At 39.7% G+C, this 18,739-nt stretch overlaps 2 protein-coding genes across 4 annotated transcripts in view; both read left to right on the top strand.

The window, feature by feature from the left end:
- The window catches only part of ash1l (ash1 (absent, small, or homeotic)-like (Drosophila)), a 30,948-nt gene extending 19,202 nt beyond the window's left edge, over window positions 1-11,746 (top strand). For 2 of the 3 annotated variants that reach the window (XM_053333932.1, XM_053333931.1), the window contains exons 13-26: window positions 94-243; window positions 739-806; window positions 1,526-1,692; window positions 1,841-1,993; window positions 2,729-2,783; window positions 3,137-3,269; window positions 4,937-5,203; window positions 5,441-5,527; window positions 5,692-5,782; window positions 6,127-6,265; window positions 6,407-6,579; window positions 6,707-6,873; window positions 7,444-7,930; window positions 9,242-11,746. In XM_053333932.1, coding sequence (XP_053189907.1) covers window positions 94-243; window positions 739-806; window positions 1,526-1,692; window positions 1,841-1,993; window positions 2,729-2,783; window positions 3,137-3,269; window positions 4,937-5,203; window positions 5,441-5,527; window positions 5,692-5,782; window positions 6,127-6,265; window positions 6,407-6,579; window positions 6,707-6,873; window positions 7,444-7,930; window positions 9,242-9,333 — 2,229 coding nt within the window. In that variant the 3' untranslated portion in view covers window positions 9,334-11,746. The remainder of the gene's footprint in view (window positions 1-93; window positions 244-738; window positions 807-1,525; window positions 1,693-1,840; window positions 1,994-2,728; window positions 2,784-3,136; window positions 3,270-4,936; window positions 5,204-5,440; window positions 5,528-5,691; window positions 5,783-6,126; window positions 6,266-6,406; window positions 6,580-6,706; window positions 6,874-7,443; window positions 7,931-9,241) is intronic. The other variant, XM_053333933.1, reaches the window with a different exon arrangement.
- Window positions 11,747-12,848: 1,102 nt separating this feature from the next.
- lrrc71 (leucine rich repeat containing 71) lies at window positions 12,849-18,171 on the top strand. Its single transcript, XM_053334080.1, has 17 exons — window positions 12,849-12,921; window positions 14,186-14,221; window positions 14,322-14,456; window positions 14,723-14,830; window positions 15,290-15,365; window positions 15,457-15,543; window positions 15,715-15,783; window positions 15,899-16,058; window positions 16,149-16,232; window positions 16,356-16,430; window positions 16,510-16,614; window positions 16,718-16,781; window positions 16,878-16,951; window positions 17,062-17,088; window positions 17,200-17,308; window positions 17,852-17,943; window positions 18,052-18,171. The coding sequence occupies exons 1-17, from the start codon at window positions 12,849-12,851 to the stop codon at window positions 18,169-18,171; spliced, it is 1,494 nt and encodes a 497-aa protein (XP_053190055.1).
- Window positions 18,172-18,739: the final 568 nt, after the last annotated feature.

Here is an 18,739-nt window from a genome sequence, read left to right on the forward strand (position 1 = left end):
GAAATACTCAGAATATTTTATGTTCAGGACAAGACTGTGACCTTTTTGCCTCAACAATAATAATCATTTATTTATTGTGCTGTTGCCCTACAGCAAGTGTGTAAGTGTGGCTCAGAGAGCTGCAGGGGCATCATCGGAGGGAAGAGCCAGCGTATTAACGGCCTGCCCGGAAAGACAGGTGGGACTCGGCGACTGGGTCGACTCAAGGAGAAGCGGAAGTCCAAACACCAGCTCAAAAAACGAGTGAGTGACGAATGTTCATAGAAATACTGAGAAGCTTGCGTTGGTATGAATTCAGTTAAGGTTCAGGTTAAATGAAAACTACTGCCAACTGTTATCTGCCTCAGTTACTTCCTGGTTGATAAAAGATTTGTCCGACTCTGGCACTGTCTAGTTGAATATCAGGTGCAGTGTCTATGTAGGGCATTAAATGTTTCTGTGTCTCAAAGGAACTCTTAGTGGGCCACTAAAAGTCTAAAAAAGCAACTCTGAATACCTTAAAGGGTATACTGTTGAATTAGGGCTGAATGGTGTGACCTAAAAATATAAGCATATGTATATTATGGTATATTTTGAATATTGGCTTTTAGCAAAATACATTATAGGTTTAAGTAAGAAGTTTTCAAGTAAGTCACCAAATTCTCATAGAACTTGTTAAATAGCTGAGAACTGTTTAACATTGAGATGGACACAGCGTCTCCTCAGCTCCAGCTTTAACGTGGCTTTCTTTTTCTTCAGGAGGAAGAGTCGAGTGACAGCAACAAGTTTTACCCTCATCTCATGAAGCCCATGTCCAACAGAGAGAGGTATGCACACACAAACACACATTTAAGTAACGTGAGTGAAACAAGCGATAGATGGAGGATGCTTGATCTTATATATCATAATCAGTCTGTAGATGCCTGTGTGCAGATTTCTACACAGGGGTCCTTTTGTCAAATGCTCTGGGATGAAGTTAATAAAAATGTGGTCACAGGTTATAAAATATTACAACACACACATAATTTTTTATTATTTTCCCTCATATTTATTTGGCTGATGTCGGCCTACATTTTTACTAGCAGATGCAAAGCAAAGATTTCCATGCATGCCTCAAGGAAATCTTACTTTATTGCTTATTTATGTAATGAGTGACGCTCAGAAAAATGCCAGTTCCATAATTTCCATATAGTGTGCCAACACATTAGTGCATCCTCAAATATATATTTTTTTACTTATTGATGAAATATTACAGCATAAAAACAATTTTTGACCTCAATGAATTTATTTCAATCAATTGAAATAAATCCGATGCATGCAGTTTTTCTCAACCTGAGTACTTCCTTTACAGAATGGTGTAGTGGTAACCGAGATTCCCCATTTAAAAGAAGAACTTCCATCAGAGAGCAAAGTACATCTGACATATAAAGTGTGAGGTGTGAGTGTTAATTATGGATACGCGCTGTCTTTACAACACAGACGTACAGATGTTAACTCTCTCCTGTCCTCTCTCTCTCTCTCTTTCTCTCCTTCCTTCAATCATCAGGAACTTTGTGCTCAAGCACCGAGTGTTTCTCCTGAGGAACTGGGAGAAGATGAGGGAGAAGCAGGAGTTGCTCAAGAGAGAAGGTGAGAGAGAGAGGGACGCCAGCAGCCTGTCTATATACACCCGCTGGGGAGGAGTCATCCGTGACGACGGCAACATCAAGTCAGGTGTGTACAAGTTGAAGAATTTAAAGAAAAAGTGATTGTACTTTTTAAAAAGACCTGATGATGTAACTTAACTGTAAATGATGAAAACTGAAGTATAATTGGGGAAAAATCTATGTGGTAATGAATCATATCAATGCTCTGTTTCCAGATGTGTTCCTGACGCAGTTCTCAGCCCTGCAGACGTCGCGGTCGGTGCGCACGCGGAGACTCGCCGCCGCAGAGGAAAACACAGAAGTCACACGCACTGCTCGCCTGGCACACATCTTCAAGGAGATTTGTGACATGATCACCAGCTACAAGGGTTAGTTTCTATGTGAAGAATTAAAGTATGCACCTTTGTATCTACGTGTTTTGATAGCCCAAAAAAAAAATTCACAGCTGTGTCTGTTTATTCTTATGCCCTCTATGCAGTTTCACATTTGTTTCATATCCATTACTTGATCCCTGGCATGCACACACACTCAAACTCAACACATATGACGTCCAGAACCACAGGCAGCTTTTTCTTTCTTTCTTTACTTGGAAACAGGTGCCAGACCGAGAAAGCAGATTGTTGAACTTTACATACAATGTAATGGAAAGACTGCCGAACAGTTGGTGTCTATCCTCACATGCACACAGTTAAACTGCAGTATGGATGTAAAAATATATGATAAGCATACAAAAAGCGTCATTATTGACCTTGGAAAGAGTAGTAGAACAAAACTGCTCAGCATGAGGTCCACTTACTGTACATCACTGTTTTCCAGTCATGGTTTTTATCACAGTACTGTAGCATATTGATTTATGTGACCCACATTTAAATATTAGTTGTTGATTGGGTTATTGCTCTAAAGATTTATGTTTCTGAACATGCAGCCTACTGGATGCTCCACTCTTCTTTGTTATATCCTCAGTAGTATGACCTCTAGGTGTTATCAGGTCTCTAAAACATATCTGTCAGTGCCTCTACACACAGCTTTAATATTCACATAAGGATCAAGCCTCCATGATTGAAAAACGATGACAGAAGTTTTATTATTCTGCTCTACTTCAGATTCAGCTGGCCAGACACTCGCTGCTCCGCTGGTGAACCTCCCATCGCGGAAGAGGTAAGAGTGCAAACCTGCATAGCGCCTGGTTCATTCATAATGTTTTGTTTTTGAGACAGCAGTGTTGCAATGTTATCTGTCCTGTCAGTGTACAGCACCCACATAGTGTAACAGTTTTATCTTTCCGCCGCACATTTCAGCCGTGACAGTCTGTGCTTTGATTTTCATCCACTGTTGATGGTTATCACAGATTGTGTCAAAACAATTACAGCTCATTTACTTGTTTGGGACTATGTGTGTTTTATACATACAGACTTAAAAACACCAAATGCTTCAAATTGTTGTTGATTTTGCTGTTGCTGATTAACCAGACTTGCAGAGACTCACGGTGTTGCTTTTTTGTGTGCTATCAGGAACAGCCAGTACTATGAGAAGGTGTCTGACCCTCTGGACCTGAGCACCATTGAAAAGCAAATCCTCACCGGCCACTACAAGACTGTTGAAGCGTTTGACACTGATATGCTCAAAGTGTTCCGCAATGCTGAGGTAGGCAGGTGTCCCGTCAAGTGATCCCATTATTTGACAATGAGAACTGCAGCAGAGGCAGCTGTTAAATGAACAGTAGTGTACTTGTGCCTTTTACACCCACAGTTTCATAGCTTTATCAGTAAAGTAACACATGAAAAACTGAGTATTTTAAGGGCTGAACACTAAACTAGGGGTAGTTTAGTTATGTTACTCACTGAGGCTGAACAATTAACAGCCCCATAAAGTTACAGGAAATGTGGAACCAGAGGATCTAAATTTAAGACCTAAACTAGGAACTAAAATTCCCCTTTGTGTATTTACTCTTTGAGTTTCCACTTTGTCCGAAGAACCATGAAGATTATGCAGTCCTGCCAGAAAGAAAGTCCTACTTTTTAGCCTTTATAAGCAGAATACAAACATTTGATGAATAGTTTATGACACATTATAATGAAGTTGTTGGCAGATATAAGTACAAAGCATATATTAAATGTTGGTATAATGCTTAATAAGGGGCATAAAATAGAGTGCTACCTGGTGATTGAAACGTGAGGAAACAGGAACAGAGTCATGGTGTTCTTTGTAGTTGCAGTTGCATGACTGCTATTTTAATTGTAATGAATGGATTGAGAAGAGACAAAGGTGTAAAAGGAGAATGAAAACTTCAGATCTTGTGTTTTCTGATTATATATCTCTTTGGTAAAGTAACTATCACAAAACTTCTCTCGTTCAACTCACTTTGCTCTCCCACTCTCTCTCCCTCTTTCTAGCTCTCTCTACTGCTGCTCCCTCTCATGATCTCTCGCTTGCTCTCAGCTTGTTTGCAGTCATTCTCTTTTTAAAACATTTTTAATGTTGATAGATAACTGACCTTTAGCCCCTGGTTCCTCCAGTTGAGATGGTGTTGATGTTCTTGAGTCCTCAAAAAGTTCTTGGTCCACTGTGAATTTTCCTCCGGTGGACACCTAATTTTAATGAATTTGTACAACATTATTATACAATTCAAGTCCATAATTTGAAAATATTTAGTTGTAAACCAGAAATTAAATCAATGTTATGAATTTGTTCATTTTGTCAACAATATATGCTAAAGCTACTACAGCATCCAGTAATCATTGAAAACCATCTATCACAAGAACACTTGTGAGTCTCTTTATTATGATACACAATTCTCAAAAGCCAACCAAAATCAAAAAGCCTCATCAAAATGATCACTAAAGCTGTTACTGTGCAGCTCTGTCACATTATTCCTCCAACTCACTGAATGCTTTTCTTTCTTCCACCTAAATGGGATGTAACTTCACGACTGCTGATCCCCTGCACACACGTTGCAGGCCCTTTTGATTTACATCTGTATAGCTTAGTCGTTTAAACAAGTGCCACTTGAGAGCTCTCAGAGGAGCTTACTCCTCCAGTCACAAGTTTGAAGTGGACATCTAAATTAGATTCACCCTTTGGTCCCAAAGCCCCTTTTGGCTCACTGAAAAAAGGGAAAATGTGTTTTATTGTTCAATTGAGAGCCATGGCGGGTAGACTAGCTCATGAACTTTTGACAGCTGCAAAAACACATTCGAATGTACGTTTCTGTGTCACTGATCAGCTCAACAACTTGTATTGATTGAATGACTGTGGGATGAATTAAGATGATTAATTTATTAATTTATGTTTTGATCTTATTTTCCCACCAGAAATACTACGGCAGGAAGTCATCGGTAGGCAGGGACGTGTGTCGGCTGCGGAAAGCCTACTACAGTGCTCGTAACGAGGCTGCTGTCCAGATTGATGAGATTGTGGGCGAGACAGCCAGCGAGGCCGACAGCTCAGACTCGCTGGAGCGAGACCATGGCCACCACTATGGTGGACCAGGTTCCCACGACAAGGACGACGACGTCATCCGTTGCATTTGTGGAATGTACAAGGACGAAGGCCTTATGATCCAGTGTGAAAAGTGCATGGTAAGAAGCAACGAGACAAAGGCATGTTGCTGAAAATACAAATATTGATGGAGCCCAGGTTCAGAAACCACAGCTGTGGATTAAAACCTAGTACAGAGGAGATTGATACAGATGTGATCCATTCATTTCACTGTTTTTTTAAAAGAGTGAATCACTGTCAGTACCAGCTGGGGATTGATTAGATAATCTGTTCTTTGCTTTCTATGTGATTCAACATTTGTTTTTGTGTCTTTCCAGGTTTGGCAGCACTTTGACTGCATGCGGCTGGAGACTGAGGTGGAGCACTATCTGTGTGAGCAGTGTGAGCCTCGTCCTATGGACAGGGTACGTCTATTCCCCTGAAACAGCCAGAATATAATGTTGTATCCATAACAGTTTTCCCTCTTAGGGCACTGAAGTTAATGTCACCTTTGTCTCTTTCAAGGCCTAATAATTTGTCACCAGTTTTTCCATTTAAGTCTTACATACACGTGTTGTTGTCTCTATAGGAAGTTCCCATGATACCCCAACCCAGCTACGCCCAAGCCGGCTCTGTCTACTACATCTGCCTCCTTAGAGATGACCTGCTGCTACACCAAGGTAAACACTAGAAACCAGCAGTTACACATGTTTGTAATTGTTTAGTTAAGGCAGTTCAAGTGGATGTTGTTGTGGTAAAGGCTAGACTTTGTCAGCCACTCGTTGACAGCTTGTCATTAAAACATGACGTTTTTCATGGAAAAACAACAGGGAAGTGTCACACTGGTGAAGTGACCCTAGAACAACTCAGTTTGCTGTGTAAAGCCTTTAATTATTTTTACTTGTCAAACTGTGATTCTCTGTAAAGATTCAAACAACCAACCTGTCAAGTTAAATATGAATCGATCAATTTCTTGTTAAACTGTACCAGTGTGGACAAGTAACCTGTGAGTTTCTGTGTACAGGTGACTGTGTGTATCTGATGAGAGACAGCAGACGCACACCTGAGGGCCAGCCTGTCAGACAGTCTTACCGTCTCTTGTCTCACATCAACCGAGACAAACTGGACATCTTCCGAATTGAGAAACTCTGGAAGAATGAAAAGTAAATCACTCAGATGTTGCTTTCTGAACAATTCACCTGATATATATATATAGATAATATGCATATTATGTATAATATAGATTCTGATTATTGATGTGTTTATCAGTTTGTGTAATCTGTATATCTACTCAAACTCTGAAGGGGTGAGCGGTTTGCCTTTGGCCACCACTACTTCCGTCCTCATGAGACGCACCATTCTCCATCACGGCGGTTCTACCAGAACGAGTTATTCCGCATGCCGCTCTACGAGATCATCCCCCTGGAAGCAGTGGTGGGAACCTGCTGTGTCCTCGATCTCTACACCTACTGCAAGGGTAAGGGAACACATGCTGATGTGGACGTGTGATTACAGGGTGACGGTTTGAATCGTCAGTGAATTCTCTCAAATATCTCCCAGTTGTGGCATTTCCTGACTACTACAATATTAATGTCCTCCTACAGGACGGCCCAAGGGTGTGAAAGAGCAGGATGTGTACATCTGTGATTACCGCTTGGACAAGTCGGCTCACCTGTTCTACAAGATCCATCGTAACCGCTACCCAGTCTGCACCAAGCCATATGCCTTCAACCACTTCCCCAAGCGGCTGGCACCCAAGAGAGACTTCTCGGTGAGTGATGGGGGTTCTGACAGGGTATAGCTGCAGTGCCAGGATCTACTGCTACCGACTGATTTATAAACACTTCAATATATTTTGAGAGAGGAGGTTTTTATTACAACTTAGGACACATTTTCAACATCTTCTCTTGCTCTCAGTGTTTAGCCGGCCTTCAGAATACTCGCATGTGAGGGCAAAGATAAGCAGAAACAAATGAGACAAAACCACACCTGATTTATGCTAGTTACAGCTCGTCACTTGTGTTTGCACGTTTACAGCTTTATATTTGGCATGGATACTTTAGCACAGTGTAAACTAGAATGCTTGTAGACTTAATGAAAGACTGATCCTAGTCTGTGGTAGTTCTTAGCTTTGTGTTTATTTTTGTTTCTTACTCCACAGAGGAACAGGTCGCTGTTAGGTTAAGTGATTTTCCAAAACTTGCCTGTGATCTGAATTTCCTGGCACTGATTGTCCGTTTGCTAACCCTAACCATGTGAAGCCTAACTTGGCTAAATGAAACCATGCCTTGTATTTCTGAATCGTCTTTGATGCACTTCTGATGGTGACATTTTTTTGTAGCCTCACTATGTTCCTGACAACTACAAGAGGAACGGGGGCCGCTCGGCCTGGAAGAGCGAACGACCCAAAGGAGCCGAGGGCTGCGAGGACGACGGCTCTTCCTGCGACCGGGGTGACGACTTCCCAGCCGAGGCTGAAGAGAGGAGAGGAGCTGAGGATGAGATGGACATGGCTCCAGAGGATCCTGAACTCCTATCGGGCAAGCCCCGACAAACGGGACGTGAAGGGGAGGGAGACAAGGACGAAGACGATGAGGAGGAGGAAGAGGATGGACAGGAGGCTGAAGAGCGAAAGGAGCTGGAGGAAGGTACAGCAGAGAGGATAGGAGAGATGCTTGAGCTCCCGTCCTCCTCGGCCTCCTCGCCGCTACACCACCCAGTGCTGGGCAGGAGGGAGGCACAGAGGGAACGGCTCAACAAGATTCTGTTGGATCTGCTGCACAGAACACCCAACAAGAATGGTGAGGGACCAAGCACGAAGCAGGGGGGTAGGTCAACAGACGAATAAGGGTTAAAGCTCCAGATCGCTTGCTGTGACGCATCATTTTAACATATCGGATAGCATTTTTTGTACCTTCTCTGAGTGGCAAGAAACTGTCCATTACACGGAGTTGGGAATGAAGAGGAAGCACTATCTGCACTTCAGATTTTGCTGTAATTCTTACTTTTGTCATACTGTTTTTAGCAATTCTCTTAACAGATGGGAACACCCCCCCCCTCCCTTTTTTTTCTTCATCTGCTGATTCTCAATGCTTTGTCCAAACTGCAGTGAAGTCTCTTCCTCCCATGCAGCGTTGCAGTGTATTGCTTCATTGCTTCAATCTGCTGACAGCTCATCAAAAAAATACAAAATCTCCAATCAACTTTTAACAGTAACTCACTGTGGCTCTGGTGATATTCTGTATTTTCCTTCATAGTCAACAAATTCCCCGAAACTAAAACCAACTATTAATTGATTCCATTATCAAGTACCGTCTGTCTTTCCAAAGCTTGATATCGCATTTTTCTCTGAGCCATAAAAGCTATTTAAAACACATCCTTTGAGTCAACCCCACATACTTGATCCTTCTGCCAGAATAACTCACTAGAGCACCAAATGTGTATTAATCCGCTGCTGAAAATAGTCCCCGAACAAAGTTACTAGTTGCCCCTGCTAGAAACTACATTGCCCAGTTGTTTGAGGAAATTACTGAGCCTTTTTAAAAAATGAAACTCTAGATGTGTTAGCTGTTTAGGAGGAACCAATGGTCAGAGAGTATTTAAAGACTAAAGCATTGTTGGTCTCAAACTCCTGCAGCTGCTTTACAATAAAAGCCATCCAAGTGCACCACCATGTCTTGTTGTCAAGCGTGAAGCAGCTGCAGGAAGCACGGAGGAAGAATTTGCTGTTAAAGCGTTGCAATGGAACAGATTAAGAAACAATAGGCTTTTATTTGTAGATGAATATTAAGAACAGGAAGAAAGGAGTGTAACAAAACTTGGAATGACAAGGACTCTAGACCAACCCCGCCCCAAAATGTCACCTGAACACCTGAGCACGCCTGCCGAAAGTCCGATAGGTGCTTTCAGAAAGTCACAGACATTTTTGGACACAGCTTCCCAGGCTTACAGTTCGAAAGAAGGTTGCCAACTCTATCAGACTTTTTTTTTGAGCACTTTGAAGATTAAAGCATCAGTAGCAGAAGAAACACCTTTGCCTACCTTTTACCTTTGCTGCTTCTTTGATATGAGACCTCACCTGTCAGCTATTTCTGTCTAAGCTCCTAAGCGCTCCCCCTCTTTCTGTGTTCTTCCAACAGCCATAGATGTCACTTATCTCCTGGAGGAGGGCGCCGGGCGGCGGCTACGGCGACGGACGCTTGGATTCGGTGATTTTGTTGGCAGAAAATAACGTTGCCATGTGCCTGGCAAGCACACTGCCTTTCACTTTGTGAGCAAAGGGGGCAGAAAATGAAGAGACAGCAAGAAAGGGAAATGAGCATTGTTGGCTATCCAACCATTAAAAGGACCACAATGCATCCCTGGGGGCCTCTTCCAGCTTACCTCTTCCAAGACTGTCATCTCAACTCTGAGAGAGTGGAGGGGGTTTGGAAACGCTGACTTTATGGCAATTTCAGCTTTTTAAGAGTTCTCAAGGAGCACGAAGAGGAAGCCGACCCAGACTTCTTGCTTATTTAAGTAGTGTGATGCAAAACCTTTTCTTTTCTTTTTTTTGTGTTGTTTCTCATTTTGGGAAAATGAACATAGGAGAAATAACCCATGCACTTAAATGCATTGAACATTACAGACATGGGTAGATGAATTCCACTAGCAAGCATCAGACATGAAACAAGTGGTACTGAATAGGGACAGACTGAGAGAGGCGATGGCTAGTTGGTTTCAGTTAGTGGGGATGAAAATGCTGGAGAATTGCTCCCCCTAGTGTGACCTAGCTGCAATGACAAGATGTAACAAATAAGATCTGCGCCTGGACCGAAGGGGGATGATGATGATGATGAGGAGGAGGATGATATAGGAGAAATGTAAGTTGAGCAGTGTGCTCAGATGCTGCTCATGAGAAAGAGGGTAGTGAACTGCACTTTTGGTACCATGGATATTGTGAAGCTCTGTGTAATGTATCTATTATGAAAACACACTAACACTCTCACAGTATTGGATGATGCAGTCTGAAAAAAAAAGCGAGTTAAAAAGTCTATTATCTTTTTACTGTTATAATGTAGTAACTCATTTAGGAACAGAAGAGGCCAGGGGTGTGTTTGTTTTTAGAGGAACGGGAGGGGAGGGAGGATCGAGTGTGCGCTTTTGTCAGTCAAAGTGTCTTTTTGAGGTTTTTTAATTTTTAATTTTATTTTTTTTCGTGAGGCAGTCAGCTTCGCCCCTCTTTTTTGAAGTAACATGATTCACCAGCTTAACTAAATCAGGCGGGCGGGGGACACTGGCTTTAACTGTAACGCCTTACACAGCCGTGCTCTCCGACTGCCTTGCGTGAGTGTGTGCGTGCGTACACACTTATCGTGTGTCTGTACCAGATTTCTTGAAGATATACCTTTTTAAAAAAAAAATGGAAAAAAAAAATTAAGGGCTCGATGGCAATTAACAGTTTTAAGAAACTATGGAAAACAATACTTAACATGAAATGTATCGTGATGGTCATATTTTCTTATATTCTGTGAGACGGGTGGGGCGGTGTATACTGTATATTGGGAGGGGAAGGGACTTAAGATTTTTCCTTTTTTGTCTTTCAACTATGTTCCTGGTTGCCATGGAGAATGTTTTAAAAGAAATTGTGATATTTGATGAGATTTCTTTTTTCTTTTTTTCCCCCGTAAATGCCTCTGCTAAAAAGGGACAACCTGCAATGTCCCAATGCGGTTAACTGACAGAGAAGTGACGAGAACGAGACACTGATAGAGGGAGAGCGAGGGAACGGGAAAGCTGTACAGTGCCAAGTTAATGTATATATACACACTTTACATTGAGGAGTGTCTCCAAAAGCAATATCGAAAATGGATTTTGTTTATTATTCTACTGTACAGGACTCAGCCCTAAATGTATTATGATTATTATAATAATAATAATATTAAATTTTTTGTTTGTATTACTATAATGAAGACACTTAAGCTCGGAGGAAAAATGATTTTTTTAAATGTCCAGAAAATCCCACCATAACTGTCCTGACGACGTAAAAACTTAAGTTGAGTTTTGTTGCCTATAAATGAAATTCATCTATGTACTGCATGAGCGAGAAGAATGTCAAATGGACACAGAAGGCATTGGGACATGACGGTGACTCAGCAACAACACCTTTGTCACTGAATATTGTTAATAATATTACTTTTTGAGGAGAAATGTACTCCTTGTTTTTTGCTGCAAAGTGTTGAACACTAAAAAAACAAACCAACATAAAAATGTTATGATATTTTTAAAAGGTGACAGAAACAAAAGTAAAGCTGTCAGCCCAATATCATGTTATTATTATTATTTTTTTTCTTTTCAAATAGGAAATGGTTCCGTTTTGTGATAGCGGTCATTGTATGATGCTTGTACTTGTATTTGTGTGTTTTTGTGTGATTTGTTTAGTTATTTTTAGACAATCACAAAATAAGATGCAAGCATTGTAAATGGCAGACTGGCGGACATTTTGTGATGTGTACAGTTTGTCAAAAAAAAATTCTTCCACTCGTTAAAAGTTTGTAATTATGATTCTTAAGTCATGGAAAAAATTGCTGTTGGTTTTTACTTTTTGTTTTATATTTGTTTTTTTGTTTGTTTGTTTTTTTAATAAAAAGCACTACATTATTGTGAATACACTCGATGTCGTTATGTTTTCCTAATTAACACAAATACATGACACTTCCTAAACTATGATTTGTGATGTGTGTAAGACATCTGTAGTGATAGAAAAGCAGAAAATCCACACATTAATATAAGGTTAGTCTGAGTGATACAGACTTTTTAGGGAGTTAAAGAAATTCCAATATAGCAGAAAATATACATATATAAACACACATTTTGCCACGATCCCTACAATGTGGTAATCAAACACTTTTGAAAAAGATATGTAATGGAGGCATGATATTTTACAGTCTTATAATAAGGTTTATGGTATAATAATAAATGACAGCAGGGCACTGAAACAGTAAATGTGACTAGGAATGAAATCATAAATTACCATAAAGGGGGAAAAAAAGAAATAAAGGCATATATCAAACTTGAATTAAGAAAAAGGATCAAATATACATAAAATGCTGCCCATATGACTTAAAAACAAAACAATATGTCTGAGAGGCCAATATTGACTGTGATATAGAGAATATTTGCCATTGTTTGATCAAATCAGTCAAATTAGATTCCTTCATTTTTATATATAAGTCTGTTAACTGCTGCTGTTTTTAGTAAAAATGCAGTCCTGTAGTGTCTGAATTGAAAGGCTGGAAAATTAAAATGTCCTTTCTTTCTCAGTTAGTACAGATAATATGAAATATAAGCATAGATTGTCATACTAGAGTAAAAAAACAACAAAAAACATACATTTAAGTTCTTCTCAAGTGAACCACAATTTACTGAACAATTTACAGCAACTCTCGCGAGATTACACTACTACTACTACTATCCTATCCAGGCGGGGGTTCTGGTCCTCTGAAATTTCTTTTATACAGTCTATGCTACTATCGCACTAACTATTTACACTTTTATCTACAAACATTTACTAAAGCTTATCTTAAACGCTACAAAGTCCCCCCCCCCAAAAAAGATAAGACATGAAGAGTTTGCCAAAGTCTCGCGTTGGACTCGGCGTTACCATAGCAACGCCATTGACAACCACTACGTTTGTGTCTACAGCAGCACAACTGCGTTAGCGTGCTTATATGTGGGTTATATACATTTAACTTTTAAGACACAACAATGTCCAGAAAGAAGCACGGAAAAGACAAGACAGACAAGACTGGAGTCGATGAGGGAGCCTCGAAAAATGCAGGTTAGACGTAGATGTTAAAAAGCAGCAGTAAACTGTTAGCGGTCCACTGAGGAGGACAAATAGACTGCAAATAAAGAAGAGCTACAGAATGAAGAGTACAAAATAAATGTATGAAAGCCATTACAATTCATACACTGCTAAACAAAAAGTAGGGTAGATTAGGGTAATGTGGAACACTTTTTGCAATTCTGACTTGTTCAACATATTTAAATATGAATCCAATACATTATATAAACACCTAATAACATTATGAAATCACTGAGATGTTTCTTTATTAAATCAGAAGACTATTTTTAGATATTGTACTTAAAAAGGAAAATTGTTTCAGAATTTGTAGATTTTGTAATCTGGGACACTATTTTTAGGCTTAGAAATACTAGCATATAATTTTGTTGACCTACATGTTTTTTGCTTTCTGCATCAGACAAACAAGCAGCCTGTATGTTCACATGTGTAATGTTAAACAATATAACTTACAAAGTTTGCATATACTAGTTAGCTTTAAAAGAATTGAATAGAAAAAGAGATAAATGCACTGGAGCTAGTTGTCCAACATTAGTCAATGTCCCACATTACCTCAATCCACCCTATGCCTTATTCCTACAGAGTACCACCAAGTATTGTAATGCTCATACTACTTAATGCACACTGGATCATATTTTATAAGCTGACATTGAGGCTATAACATGTGCAGTATGGCTCTGTAAAGTAGCTAGAAACAATTTAATGTTGAATAAATGCAGTGGAGGAACATGTATTGATACAGAGTAGAAATATAAAGTAACATGTGCACTGGAAATACTCCAGTATTACTACAATTACCTTAAAATATGTAGTTAAGTACAATTTCACTTATGCTACAGTAAATGTATAAACTGTAAATACTTTATACCACTAAAACCAAGTAATGTGATTTCATTTTGACAGGTTATAAAATGTGCAGCTTTTGAATTTTAATGTAGTTTTTCCATCAAATAGTCAGTTTCCTAACACTACTACATGACTTTTCATTGTGGGATGTCATGAGATCATATTGTTTACATTTTATTTAGATGTCTGTCTGCAGAATGACAACTTAGGAGTACATTTTAATGACTTGTGACTTTACAACAAGCATTAAAGCATTTGTTCATTAGCTTTACTCACATTATTGTCACTTGAGAAACGTGGAAACTCTTGATTTTAGCATGTAAAATGTCAAAATACATCAGTCAAACTGCTTAATGTTGCGTACTAAATATCTGCCCTCTCTGTTGTTCTCCAGGACTGACTCCAAATGAAATGCCTGCTCAAACTTTTGGTAAGAAACAGTATCGAGGCTGTGTGTCCTCTGTTTTGGTCTTCTGTGATGATCGATGTTCACATGGTAAATAAATGCTATTAAACCTGCTGTCCCACAGATGAATACCAGTGCTCGGGCAATGTGGAGATTGACTTCCCTGCGCTTTGTGCTCTTCTGGATATGAAAGATATCCCAGATGTCAGCACCAAGCAACCAGACTCCTCCACCACTGAAGCTGAAGGAGGGAACACAGGTAAAGAAGAGCTCCGTTGTGATTTGAGACAGACAGATGGTTAAAAAGCTTGTTGCTTATTTCTCAATGTTGGTTTTTCAGTTATAGTAAATTGGACAATTATGGCTGTTAACTCGAGAGTTTGTTCACCAATAGAAATAAGTCCAAGCATGATGTCTGTGAAATTAATGCTGTGTGAGAAATCTAAATACACAACAATTGACAGTTTTGTCATCCCAGCTTTATATTATCACTGCTATGTATAATTAACATAAATGTACCTTCAGAGGAAAGCCAGTCCCAGATAAACGTCGAACCTTCCTGGCCTAAGCCTTGCCTCCAAGTGGAGCTGGAGAATGAAGACTCACTCAGCACCAAGAGCATGAAGGTTTTTGGTGAGAATAAAACACAACACTCCCCCACCCCTTCCCCTTTGTGTGTGTGTGTGTGTGTGTGTGTGTGACTTGCTTTCTGCTTTTCTGTTGGTTACTGTGACTTCTTGATTCTCTGTACCTGCCTGTACTATGGATGTTTTGGACCAAATTCACAATGTTGTTTTGTTAATTTGATGTTGATGTGCATCCAAAGAAAATTCAATTAAAAAAATCTTGAAATAATTACTCTTATTTGAAATTCAAATGTCTCACTTTCTGCTTTCTCATTTGGCTTTCTGAGCCTTCTGCAGCCAACTGTGGTTATCTGTAATCATGTCATTCAGTATTTATGTTCTTAAATGATGTAAATATCATATTGTGTATCATGTCAGAGATTAAGTGACATGGATTGTCATTGAAACTTCACAGCAGCTCTGTATCTTCTGTAAATACATTATATAATTTGTCATGAATACACAGGATGGAAAGTAGATGGGCAGATTGCCCGTGTGCTGAACAAGATGCTTCCCTCCTTGAGCAAGCTGCAGAGCCTTCAGTAAGTAATGAGCTGCTGGAGAAAAGAGTCTTCATGTTACAGAGTGCCTGGTGCATCTGTCACTGTTTTGTTTGTTTGTGTAATATTGTACCCCGTGTTGCAGGTTTTGGCAGGCCGGCCTGACAGATCGAATGCTAATCTCCCTCATGAACACAATATCGTTGTGCTCAAACCTAAGGTGAGTGGATTCTCCTGTCAGCCGAACAGCAAATCCACTCAGATTCACAGTAAATCAATCTGAGCGAAAGCATTGGGAGCTAAATTTGAGTCTAAAAATGGCAAAGTTGCAGGGAGAGGCATCAGCCACTGCAAGGTTACTGATGTGTTCACACTTCTGTGTTTGTGGCAGGGTTGTGACATTAGAGGGTAACCCTCTTCCTGAGCAGAGCTACCACCTTCTCTTGTCTGAAGAAAGCGTGTGAGTCACTGAGCAGTCACACATCTCACATGAAGCCCAACACTCCAACACACCTGTTCATACATACAGATACACAGATATGCCAGATTAATTTTGGGTGTTTCTTTTGGTCAAGCCTCACTCATTTGTCCCTGCGAAATAACCGGATAGGAGACGAGGGCGCACGTCTGATCGGGTCAGCTCTCTCAACGACCAAATCTGCTAACAAGAACCTCTGCTCACTCAACCTAGCATTCAACTGTATTGGCGATGCAGGCGCTGCACATATCGCACAGGTAAAGCCTCGTCTACTGTGCTGTGTTAACCTTCTGTATGTTACCTTCATGACAGCTAAGGTGTTTTCTCCATCCTCTTTTGTGTCTCAGGGCCTGCGGTTGAATCGTGCGATGCTCCTTCTCTCACTGTCCAACAATAAGATTGGAGATTCAGGAGCCGCTCATCTGGCTACGGTATCCATTTTCATTTCAAGATTTTAACTCAGGGGATAATGTGTTGAAATCAGTTGTTAAGTTGTTTTAAATGATGTTATGTAATGTGATAAACCTCCACCCCTTCACTGTGTCCATTTTCAGATACTTGGTGAGTTTGCTCTAATTCACGAGGAAATTGTGGAGAGGAGGAAGCTGCTCCTGGAGAGGATGCAGGCTGTAAGTGCGACGATGTCTTAATATTAACACCCGAAAATGAATCCTGACTATAAACACTGTTTTCACTCTGTTTTTTTAGGCAGCTCTTGAGGCTGATCAATCCTCTGCTGATCAACTGCTCTCTGACCAACTTCCCTCAGCACCCGGCGGCAAAGGGGAGAGCAAAAGTACCTCCAAAAAAAAGGTAATATGCTTAAAATCTGTCAAACAGACAGTAAAAGTGAAAGTTAAGATGTTAATGAGCAATAATATTCTGACAAGTAATCTTGGTATCTGTTAAATTACAGGAAGCAGCCAAAAAAGAAGAGAAAGCGCCCGCCAGCAAAGAGAACCCAAAATCTAACAAGAAAGGTTATTTCTCCTGCTACTGATACACACTTGTTCTATTATCCTGTGACAGCAGAGGTATTCACTTTTTTTGATGTTGTCTCCGTAAATCTCTTTTAGCCTCTGAGCTAAAGGTGCCTCAAAGTAAAGGTGGAAAGTCGGGGGGAAAACAGAAACAAACATCTACACAGGAGGTACCAGAAACAATCAATCTCTGCACCTTATGTATATAAACACACACAGTATTATCCATTTAAAGGTTTAATCTTTTTACTTTTTTATGTTATACTTTGTTTTGCAGCAGGAAACGTCAAACGCAGCCCTGAATGAGGTTTGTTTTATGCAGTTTTCTTTCGAGACACAATGTTCTTGGTGATGAATATGATTTAAACATACAGCAGCCTGTCATGCTCTCCTTCAGCTGTCTCTTTCTCGCCACCAGGTCGAGTCAGTGGAGATAGTGAACCCCCTGCTGGACCAGTCTGTGCAGCACAGGGACGGACAGCTCATTCTGCCTGGAAACACGACTCTCACCTCCCTCAACCTGGCAGGTCAGTGACTGTTTACATCAGCTTACAAATAAAATCCTAAAACACTTATCATCCTAATTATTTACGGCACAACCACAGTTAAGTTTGACAGCAGGGATATTTTTTTTAGCTTTCATTAATTGTGAATATCAGTTTCTTCAGTAATCATTGTGCAAAGGTTTCCTCAGATGGAGTTGCATTTACATCAGTTTATATTATTTTTTTAAACATGTAATGCCATCCCTCTTTTTTTTTGATTAAACTGTATTGCCCTTTTTTCCTTTTCTTTTCTTTTTTTTTACCATACTTTTAGAGAAGTGCTAAGTATATATAATAATTTTACCTTTTATATTGTGAATTATTCAGATAAAAGATTCACAAGAGGTTTATGATTTACAGGTCACTTCAGGTTAATTTGATTTTCCCAGGCAAGCTGTGAGCTAATTAGCAGCTACTCCTTCTGGGCTCTGTACAAAATAAATTATGAACCTTATTAAGGGCTTTCACAAAGCAGTTTCTCTTTTGAGTAAAACTGTAATGATCGTGCTGTGTGTATTTGTGTAGGAAACAGAATAACGGAGCAGTCGCTGCCTCTGTTCCTGTCGTCACTGCAGATGCAGGCCGAGGGTGGAGGTCTGCTCCGTCTCTGTCTGCAGGTGGGGTTCATGTCAAGTGGACTGTATAATAGTACCTAATTAAAGTATGTTCTCCTATACACTATGAAGATGCTTTGCATTATGATTTCTGATCTCTCTCTCACTCAGAGGAACCACTTCCCTCCAGAGTGTGAGTCTTATGTGAAGATCAAAGAGCTGATGGCACTCAAAGATCCACTCAACAAAAACACTTCTGAACAGCCGGAAGAGGAGGGAGAGGGGGCGTAGTGTCGGGAGAACATTCACTTTTACAGACTTTTTAACTAACTTCACAATACTGTATATTTTTGCAGTTATTTAATAATTTAAAAAACATTAATATGTATTAATATTAACATTTAATGTTTTCTACAGCTGTTGTGGCTTTGTACATCGTGAGATTGAGAAATTAAACTGACAACAGATTTCCCACCAAAAACTTCGGTTTGTGAAAACTCCTCTCATTCTTTAAGTATGTTAAATTATTAATTAACTATATCAGAAAATAAAACTAATAATAGTAATAGTAATTTACCTTAAGTTAACTGAAGTACACTGATAGACAATAATAAAATAATAAAAACGTACACATAGGCTACCTGCTAACTAGCAATAACACTACAGACAAATAGAGGTAAGTAAAAAGTTCATAAAATGTAGTGGTAGGCTAATTGTAAATTAAAATGTAAAATTTTGTGTAGTACTGGAATAACAGATTAGCACAGTAACAAGATTAAAAGTGTATTTTATGTTTTTTATTTTGTATTAATGAGTTATGCTAACTGCTGCACTTGTTCACTTGAAGGTGTTTTTATAT

Source organism: Scomber japonicus, chromosome 15 (genome assembly GCF_027409825.1).
Source record: "Scomber japonicus isolate fScoJap1 chromosome 15, fScoJap1.pri, whole genome shotgun sequence".
Taxonomy (NCBI): domain Eukaryota; kingdom Metazoa; phylum Chordata; class Actinopteri; order Scombriformes; family Scombridae; genus Scomber; species Scomber japonicus.

Coding starts and splice junctions, on each gene's coding strand:
- lrrc71 (XM_053334080.1), top strand. CDS start 12,849: ATGTCCAGAAAGAAGCACGGAAAAGACAAGACAGACAAGACTGGAGTC. Junction 12,922..14,185: donor GGGAGCCTCGAAAAATGCAG/GTTAGACGTAGA, acceptor GTTGTTCTCCAG/GACTGACTCCAAATGAAATG. Junction 16,952..17,061: donor AACAAACATCTACACAGGAG/GTACCAGAAACA, acceptor GTTTTGCAGCAG/GAAACGTCAAACGCAGCCCT.